Source organism: Apium graveolens, chromosome 4 (assembly GCF_009905375.1).
Source record: "Apium graveolens cultivar Ventura chromosome 4, ASM990537v1, whole genome shotgun sequence".
NCBI lineage: Eukaryota > Viridiplantae > Streptophyta > Magnoliopsida > Apiales > Apiaceae > Apium > Apium graveolens.
The window spans coordinates 125,198,851-125,208,681 of record NC_133650.1 but is presented as its reverse complement, the minus strand read 5'-3'; the positions used below and the strand labels follow the sequence as shown (position 1 = coordinate 125,208,681).

At 32.8% G+C, this 9,831-nt stretch overlaps 1 protein-coding gene across 2 annotated transcripts; it reads left to right on the top strand.

Moving 5' to 3' along the window:
* Positions 1 to 3,127: 3,127 nt before the first annotated feature.
* Positions 3,128 to 7,667, top strand: LOC141719514 (uncharacterized). 2 transcript variants are annotated; one of them, XM_074521894.1, is made up of 3 exons: positions 3,128 to 3,440; positions 4,461 to 4,963; positions 6,472 to 7,667. In XM_074521894.1, exons 1-3 carry the CDS (start codon positions 3,428 to 3,430, stop codon positions 7,330 to 7,332), a joined length of 1,377 nt encoding a protein of 458 aa, XP_074377995.1. In that variant the 5' UTR covers positions 3,128 to 3,427; the 3' UTR covers positions 7,333 to 7,667. The 2 variants fall into 2 exon arrangements, with proteins under 2 accessions (XP_074377995.1, XP_074377994.1); XM_074521893.1 differs by having other exon boundaries at positions 3,129 to 3,440; positions 4,354 to 4,963.
* Positions 7,668 to 9,831: the final 2,164 nt, after the last annotated feature.

The following is a 9,831-nucleotide window of genomic DNA, read 5'->3' as shown; positions in this document are numbered from 1 at the left end:
TTCTTCATTCAAACTACAATCATTTATCAAATTAATTGTGGCACATCTCGCTCATATTGTTGCTGGAATATGTGGCATTTTACAAGAAATAATTTAACAATATATTGTAGTCATTAATGTTAACATATATAATGATATTATATTATTGGATAGTTTTATTATTATAATAATTTTCTTTTTAGGATATTTTCCTTTATTATGTATGGTTGTTGGCTATATAAGTTCCTCTTCTATTGTAATCAATAATAAGTCTTAATATAATAAAATCTTACTTTTCTCTCTTCCCTTTATACTTTATCATGGTATCAAGAAATATGGTTCGATCCGGAATAGGTTGATGATGAGTTATATCGGGTTGGGTTCCACATGTTGGGTTTAAAACATGTTTTATGATTATTGTTTTTTTTGTCTTCTTCTTATTCAAATCGGTTATTCTTTTTCTTAGATGATTTTGAGTTTTAATCATGATCATCATTTTTTTTCGATTTGGTTGGATTTCTCATGGGTAATCAAAATTGATTTTGGTTAAAAATAAAATTCTGTTGGTTTTGGTTGGGACTCTCATACAACTTTTCTGCTGATTTTGGTTGGAACTCTCATACAATTTTTCTGCTGGTTTTGGTTGGGACTCTAATACACACACTCGATCTCGCTTTGATGATATTGGATCCTTGATGATATTGTTTTTTCTTTCACTCTCATCTTCCCTTCTTTTTCTCGTGTTGATGATGGGGGTAGCCCTAGGCACATCAGTATATTTTTTCGCCTTTTATTTTGTTTTATTTGGTGCTCTAGGCACATTGGCCCTACGAGGGATTGTTTAGTTTATTTGGTGCTCTAGGCACATTGGCCCTTTGATGGATTGATTTAGTTTATTTGGTGCTCTAGGCATATTGGCCTTTCGCGGGAATTGGTTTAGTTTATTTGGTGCTCTAGGCACATTGGCCCTTTGAGGGATTGATTTAGTTTATTTGGTGCTCTAGGCACATTGGTTTAGTTTATCTGGTGCTCTAGGCACACTGGCCTTCGCGGGATTTGATTAGATTTGGATACAATTTGAATTGGGATACAGTTTTATTTGGTTAAGGATTGAATACAGTTCGTTGACTTGGATTCAGTTATTTGGATTTTGTATTGGGTTGATTATGGAGCTTGGTTGCAGAGTTGTTGCTTTTGTTATTTGATTGCTCTGTTTTATTTTGGGTTGCTGCGTCTTTTGACGATTTCTCTTTTGTTGCCGTGTTTTCTTTTGTTGTTGCGTCTTTGGATTCGTTTGAAAGTTTTTGGTTTGTTTGGATTCGTAACTCTGTTTTTGAATTTGTTTGGATGCTCTTAAATCTGGTGTTGCAACTTTGGATTTGTTTGGTTACGTGGCTCCGTCTTTTGGTTGGCAAACTCCCGATTCAACATCGTGAGTTTGAGGGAGGATGTTAACATATATAATGATATTATATTATTGGATAGTTTCATTATTATAATAATTTCCTTGTTAGGATATTATCCTTTATTATGTATGGTTGTTAGCTATATAATCTCCTCTTCTATTTAATCAATAACAAGTTTTATTATAATAAAATCTTACTTTTCTCTTTTCCCTTTATACTTTATCAATTAATAAACCATGCATATAACTTGTCAACACATTTTCGAACGGTTAGAAATTATCCCACATCGTCTGTGGAGTGTTAGATTGTCAGTATATAAACACAGTCAGATATTATTAGTATGAAATTTTTTAGAGTTGATTAAAAAATAAATCCTTACAAACTCGGCCCAGAGTGAGTATTGTATGGGTAGGAAAAACCAACGGCCCAGAGTGAGTATCGTATGGGTAGGAAAAACCAACCCACAAAGTATCGTATGAGTAGAGAAAACCAACCAACGAAGTACTGAACTCTCAATACTAATAAAGTATGATTTGTATATTGCATGCCCATAATTATGAATACGTTCTAAATATTAAGTTTTATGCATCTTTAATGCATTAGTTTATTGTGAATGGTCATAATTTGTGCATGTATTTTCAATCATGATTAAAAGTAGAGTTAAATGTACTTTCCACCCTCAAATAAAGTTGAAAAAATAATTTTGTAACAGAATTTTCGGAAAATACAACTTGCACCCCTCAACTTCAATTTACTAATTCAGTATACACCCTTTTACAGATTATACTTAAAATAATAAAGGATAAAACAGGAACTTCATTTTAAAATGTAAATAAATTTTAGCTAGAATTTCAAAAATAAGTTAAAATATTTATAAAATTGATTTCTTGTATATTAAATATTAATATTGATCAAAATATTTTCATTAAATGCACTTTAAAATCATAACGACGTCAAAGAATTTTAAATGAAATAATTACATTAAATTAAGTATATAATTAAAATATAAATAAAAAATTATTTTGAATTTAATTTTGGTAGAATTATATAATTCTTGGCGTTAATATTATAACTAAAATTCAATACTCAACTATATAATATTATTCAAAAATTTTAAAGTTATTATTTTATAGCTATAATAATAAATTCAATTTTTAATATAATCTGGAAAATAAAAAATTTAGTTTAGTTAATATTTTACTGAAATTTCTATTCTACCCTTTACTTTTTTAATAATAATCGTCGAAGGGGTGCTTTCTGAATTGGCGAGTTGTAGTTGAGGGGTACAAACTGGTTTGCAATACTCTTGATACACACGTTTGTTTTTAAAGTGCATTTAACCCTTAAAAGTAAGTCAATGGTGATATTAAAAAAAGTGATATTTCTACAATATATTATATATATAATAGCAAAATGTTATAACTTATGTTTAATATATAATCAATGCATAAATTATGCATGTTGCTATAATTAGTACACAAACAGGTGTATTAGACAGGGGAATAAATGAATTTTTGAAGTAATAGTGATACTGGCAAATTTGATTATGTATTTAAAATATAACTTTATTTGAAAATGTTGTTATCTTTTAAAATTACGAAGATTGAAGCATGAGTTCTATTTTAAAATTAAAATTTACTTTTTAATTTTAAAATTTAATAATATCTATCCGTATTTTACATTCAAGCACCGCACTAGGAGTAAATTAAATTAAAAAGGAACAAGAAAACACTGGACGTTGAAAATAGGGGGGGGGGGTTAGTTTGGCCTCAAGTCGTCTTCGTCGTCATCATTTCCGTCTTCCACTCCCTTTATATATTTATATAGATCTTAAATATACCTTACAGATATACTTCACAAATAATTCACCCCCTTTCAATTACTAGTACAATATATTCCTCAAAACTATATTCTTTTTATATTTTCTTTTCTTTTTTGTAGATTTTTAGCTCATTACTCGTTGACTATCTCACGAACACAAGCCCATTTGAGTGAGCCGGGCTTTGTTAGATGCGTGTTGTTCAGATTGTTTGATCATTATAATGGCATCATCAGGTAAGCCTATTATGATTTTATGTATGTGTGTGTATGTAGATGTGCTTGATGTTGTTACTAAAGTACATGAGATTTTATAAGTGGGTATGTTATGTTTTTGTGTTTGTTTAAGTTGGTTATGTTGGATTGAAGTATACGGTAGAGTTGTGTTTTTTTTTTGGATGATTAAATTATGAATTTAATTGCTTTTTAGATTGGATTTTAATTGGTGTGTTATTAAAGGGGTAGCTTCAAACCAGGAATTAATTGTTATGGTGGTTCTTATTTAGTGAAATTTCCCATCTGTTTTCTGTTTTTTTTTGGTTTGAGATAATTATATCATGTGCTGAATTACTCAACTAATTTGATTTATTGATTATTTAGTTATGTGATTTATAGTGGTCATTTGTATGCTGTAAGTCTGTAACATTCATGTCCCACGTCGAAACATGTGGGGTAATTAGTTGAAAATATACTGAGTTAAGTTTGAATACTAGGTGCATAAGCAATTCATGATCATTTTGGGTGTGGCGGGCTATGTGGATTATGCAAGTTGGTTGCATTTGGGTTATTAAATCTCAAGGCTATATTTAATTGTGCTTTAAAATTGATCCCGATTTCTGGTTTGAACTCTGGATATGATCGGGGTTGTCAAATGCATGTTGTACTAGTTCTCTAATTTTCTCAAATTCAGCACCATGGCTCCATCAATTGATTATTAATTTATGTGTTTGAGTGCACGGACATTTCACTTGATCTTTGCTGCGAACTTACCATGTCCTGTTTTTTATGTGTGCAAAGTTTTCCTGCTAACCCTAACTTAGAGTTCACATCCTCGAATTGATATTAGTGGTAATGTGTTTGAGTGTGTTTTTTGTGATTTTCTATAAAATACAGTTCGTTTAGTTGGAACCTTACTTTTGGATCTGCATAGGTTGCATTATCTTAACTGCTGCATTATGCTGAAGATATATACCAGAACCACCATTATGAAGATGAGGAACAAATTCCGGAAACCAACTACTTTACGTTGCGATGCAGGAAGCAGATGCGGGTTTTCTGTTATCTTATGGACCCTGATTGGATTCCTTATTATGCTTCATCTTCATTACATGGTTAAGCACAGAACTGTCCAAGCTGGTGGAGACATTCAATTGCATTCAATTTACCACCCAGTATTCCGGGAACTCGAAGAGGTTGAAGAGGAGTATATCAAAGTGCCCCCTCCTAGAAAAAGGTCCCCACGTGCAGAGAAACGGAAGCCTAGGCGCCCAACAACTCTGATTGATGAATTTCTTGATGAGTCTTCCCAGATTAGGCACATATTCTTTCCCTATTCGAAAACTGCCATAGATCCAAGGAAGGATGCTGGCAATACTAGCTTTTACTATTATCCTGGAAGAATATGGTTAGATACTGATGGAAATCCTATTCAAGCTCATGGAGGTGGTATTCTGTATGACGAAGTAACTAGGACATACTATTGGTATGGAGAATATAAAGATGGCCCCACTTACCATGCTCATAAGAGGGGAGCAGCACGGGTATACATTTTACTCTCTCCGGTTCCTTACCTTAATTAATCATACTTAAACATGTAAAAAGGGTATTTCTTGCTTTATTCTTCAATTTACTGCTTACACAGGGATTCCTATTAAAAAGATACTTGTAATCAGACAAACCCTTGCCCGCCCCCCTGTGTGTGTTTTTACCTCAATTATGGAACTGTGCGTGTGTGTGACTGCGCTACTCCTTGCCTATAAACGTGTGTTTGTTTGTGTAAAATACCTAATGCTTGTGCTTTTGGGAAGTAACAAGGTAGCTACAAATTTGCAAATTCTATAACCATCGGTCTAAGACTTAGTCCCTACATCACTGATATCAAGTTTACTTGGATGACCGGGTGAATTAATAATTTATTTATTTGTTTGCTTCTCCGGTGCTTAATTTCTACCAATCCAACATTGTCTTGCGTAGACATGTAGAATTGCTAAAAGAACACATGCTCCATCTGTATAGTAATTGGCTCCCAAATCTATGCTTCCCCTACAGTAATAGAAATGAAGGAACTTAAGGAGCTATTAACTCATTGAGGCATCAGGTTCAAGCATTGGATGTAATCGAAAGGAGTTACGAGTCCCTTGTTTGGGATATTTAGGCCTAAGGGAGATACCTAGGAGTTTGTAGCTTGTTGGAGTCGATGGTTGGCTGCTCAGATACACGAGCATATTAAAATGCTAGTATCTTGCATGTAGATGATCCTAGAAAAACCAATGGATTATCTGTGAACTGCCGTGGGCCTGATATATCGGATCTTGCAAAGAGCATCTGTATTTGTTAATTACCCTATTCAAACAAAAGATCTTTCAGAACTGTAGTAATTTAGATACCAGTACACTCTCTTATTGTTTCTACATGTAAGGAAATTGACCATAACACAATGGTTTGTTCCTGAATATTTTATTTGCTTTGAACACTCTCCACTTTGGAATACAAATATGCTGCTCAATACTTCTTAATTACTGTGATTGTAGTGCTTCAGACCTATATAAGATCATTACATCATTAAGCATTGAATCCTTATCCTTTTAATTTCATTGTATTACAAGAAAATAACAACTGTGGGTTTCATTAACTAGATAGGGAATATAATATTTTGGGTGAATAATGACAAAAATATGGAAAGCATGGGGAGATGCAACAGCCAACAGGGTAGGAGAATAAGTAATTGGCCTCCAGTAAGGATAAAGAACATTCATCTATGTTAGCCTGAAACATGGTAGTGTATTCTTCTTATTGGCCATGACATAACTCTCCTATCTGCCCGGTCTCTGCTTTACCCAAATTTCTCTTTGTCTCTGCTTTACCCAAATTTCTCTTTCTGATTCTGTTTATGCACTTCAGTACCGAAATGCAGTAGTATGAGCTACTAACTTACAAATGCTGTACTGAGTACTCTAAATATTATCACACTTTGATTCTTGTAAAAGTCTACAGCATGCGCTCATAACCAAGTTTTTGTACTAATCTTTAGTACCCTCTTCACTTTTAGGTCGATATTATTGGTGTTGGTTGCTATTCTTCAAAGGATCTGTGGACATGGAAACATGAGGGTATAGTACTGGCAGCGGAAGAAACAGATGAGAACCATGATCTTCACAAATCCAATGTACTGGAGAGGCCAAAGGTTATCTTTAATAAGCAGACAAGTAAATACGTGATGTGGATGCATATTGATGATGCCAACTATACTAAAGCCTCGGTTGGTGTTGCTGTCAGTGATTCACCTATTGGTCCATTTGAATATCTTTACAGCAAACAGCCCCATGGATTTGAAAGCAGGGACATGACAGTTTTTAAAGATGACGATGGCATGGCTTATCTCATATACTCCTCTGATGACAATAGTGAGCTCCATATTGGACCCCTTAGTCCAAATTACCTCGATGTGACACATGTTGTGGTAAGGGCTCTTGTTGGGCAACGGCGAGAAGCACCAGCGCTCTTCAAGCACGAAGGAACTTATTACATGATCACATCAGGATGCAGTGGTTGGGCACCAAACGAAGCGCTTGCTCATGCAGCAGGATCAATTTATGGGCCTTGGGAACTTATGGGAAATCCCTGCATGGGAGGTAACAAAGTTTTTCAGCTCACCACATTCTTTTCTCAGAGCACATTTGTGCTCCCTGTTCCAGGGATTCCTGGTTTATTTATATTCATGGCCGATCGTTGGAATCCCGCTGACTTGAGGGATTCTAGATATGTTTGGTTACCGCTAACAATCGGTGGAGCAGTGGATAGACCTCTTGACTATAATTTTGGGTTCCCATTATGGTCCAGAGTGTCCATCTATTGGCACAAAAAATGGAGGCTACCTTCCATGTGGACTGCATTCACTGGACAAAAATGAACGTAGTGGTTTTGAATAGGCTCTGATGGTAAATATTGCTATGATAATTTTCTTTGACCACCATATTTGGTCGTCGTGATTATATTGATTTTAGTAGCATTCTTGTGTTACTCATGACAAAATAAATCAATAGTAGAGTGTTGAGTGTGAAGCTCCAGGGTACAAAGATAGTGCTCATTACTTGAGTCATGTTATATACTAGGTGGCTGCTGAGAGAATTGAGTGATAGTTGAAACTTGAACATGGTGGAGAAAGATATTGAGGGAGTTATTTTACAATTTTTGTAGTTACATTAGTTTTTTTCCACCCGTCAGCAATTCAGCCTTTTCAATTTATATCGTGCTTTATGAGCAAAAACGTCACAGGAAATACCTGTAGGAATCTCTAATCTTGTGAAAATGTTACTAAATTTAAATTGAAAAGTTTCATATTGTAGAACATTGGATCGACAGTAATCAAGAACAATGAAATATGACAGGGTCGTATGTATTTTGACAGATATGAAATATGTATAACATTGCATTAAAATTAGAAAGCAAGAAGCTACATAGTGAAATAATATAGATGTATATAAAGAAGAAAGGTGGGATATTATAACGTGGAGGGGGCAGCATCAACAAGTCCCATCAGTAGATTAACATGTAAACCCTTAAAAGGAGCTCCCACTACAATATTTTTTGCCTTTTTCTTTCTTAACCTTTAGTTGTGTTGTGTGGGCCAAAATACATGTATACAAGATACATACCCTCTCATCCTTCCCCTTTTTCTTTTCTTCACGTTTCAACAATTCTATTGATTCCATTTCACCATCAAATTCAAAGAGATGCTTGTATATGTTTTTATTTGTTACAATATTATATTTTTCTATCATATATATCATTTTTTTAATTATTTACATAATAATTTATGTCAACGGCATTAGGAATAATTACACAATAGGGATTGTATAAAAATTATATTATCATTTTAAGTAAAACAATGATACTCCCTCTCTCACTTTTTAGTTATCACTTTTTGATCAAAAATTAAACATTATTCTTATATCAATCAAAAATTAAAATTTATAAATTAAATATTTTTTAGTGATACAAAATTTTTATTTTATTAAATTATAAAATATTAATAAATTTCGATCAATTTAATTGCACAATAGTAGTCAAACATAGACGTGGAGTATATAGAGAGAGTACTTTGGTTGCTTAAAATTATACTACCACCATCTTGGGTGCCTCACTTTATTCCGGTATAATTTTCCAACTTTGCGATTAAAAACAAGATGGTCCTACTTGTGACCTTTTCCTTTTCTTTTCCAACAAAATGCTTTTGGACTAACTTTCTACACATCTTCTTTTTCTTTTTCTACTTGATTCACGAAGTGTTGCAATGGTGAAAGAAGCAAGGAGTTTCTTGGAATAGTTTTCAATATGTATTTATCCATAGATTTGTGAAGTTTTGCATGGGAGGTAAAGTAATCTGGTTTCTTTTTATTTATAAAACATAGTTGTAATATTCCTTTTCTCATTTATAAATTTGCAATCTGCTCGATCTATGTTCTATATCAAATACTACTTTCGTCTCCCTCATTTTTTTTTACATTTTTTCATATGACACGCATTGTATATAATTAATAGGAATAATAAAATATGTGCCGAGTCGCCGTTCCCAGTATAAAGAATTGAGGAAAACGGGGAATACTCCACGGTCTGCGGCCTTGAAAAAATGTATGTTTGTCACCTTTGTCTTTGTCTATTTAAATAAAAGAATACATTAGTAATTTAGTTTGTTACTTCCGTTCTAAAAAAAAAAAGTTTAGTTAGTTACTTTATTAATAAAGAAAAATGCTTATAAATACGTATTAAGGATATTAGCTGATTACATAATATATTTTTATGATAAAATGATAATTTTTCAAAACAAATCTTGTAACTATAAAAATATTCTTGTGCATCGTACGTACTCAGGACAATAAGTTTTATGTTTTAAAGATGATTTGCTGGCCGTTTTTTTTTAAGATCATATGGACATAGTACAAATTAGAGCCGCAAACGAACAGAATCGCACCGTGTTTTATCTGAGCCGAGCATATTTTTTTCAAAACGAGCCGAGTCGAACCGAGTTTAAAAATTGAGTCGAAAAAAATGTTCACGATCGGCACGTTTATAAATGAGCTGAGCCGAATATCAGTTTGCTCACGAATAACCGAGCCGAGCCGAACTCGTATAATTCACATATTTTATTTAATCGACCAAAATTAAAGTATAATTTATAATTTTATAAGTTAAATGAATATCAAATACTAGTTTCATTTTATAATTATATATATATGCACTCTTACATTCCACATTTGTTTCTTAATTTATATAATTTTATCAATTTATTTTGCAATTCGAGTTTTAAGAACAAAATTAATTTTATTTTAAATTATTGAGACATTCATAATTTTAGAAATTGTACATTATTTTTAAATTGTTGATGTTGATTGTCAAAAATTTAGTAATT

Bases quoted from the DNA above. Each gene is read 5' to 3' on its own strand.
- LOC141719514 (XM_074521893.1), top strand. From the start codon at position 4,379: ATGCTGAAGATATATACCAGAACCACCATTATGAAGATGAGGAACAAA. The intron at 4,964-6,471 runs GTATACATTTTA...CTTCACTTTTAG, and splicing joins ATAAGAGGGGAGCAGCACGG to GTCGATATTATTGGTGTTGG.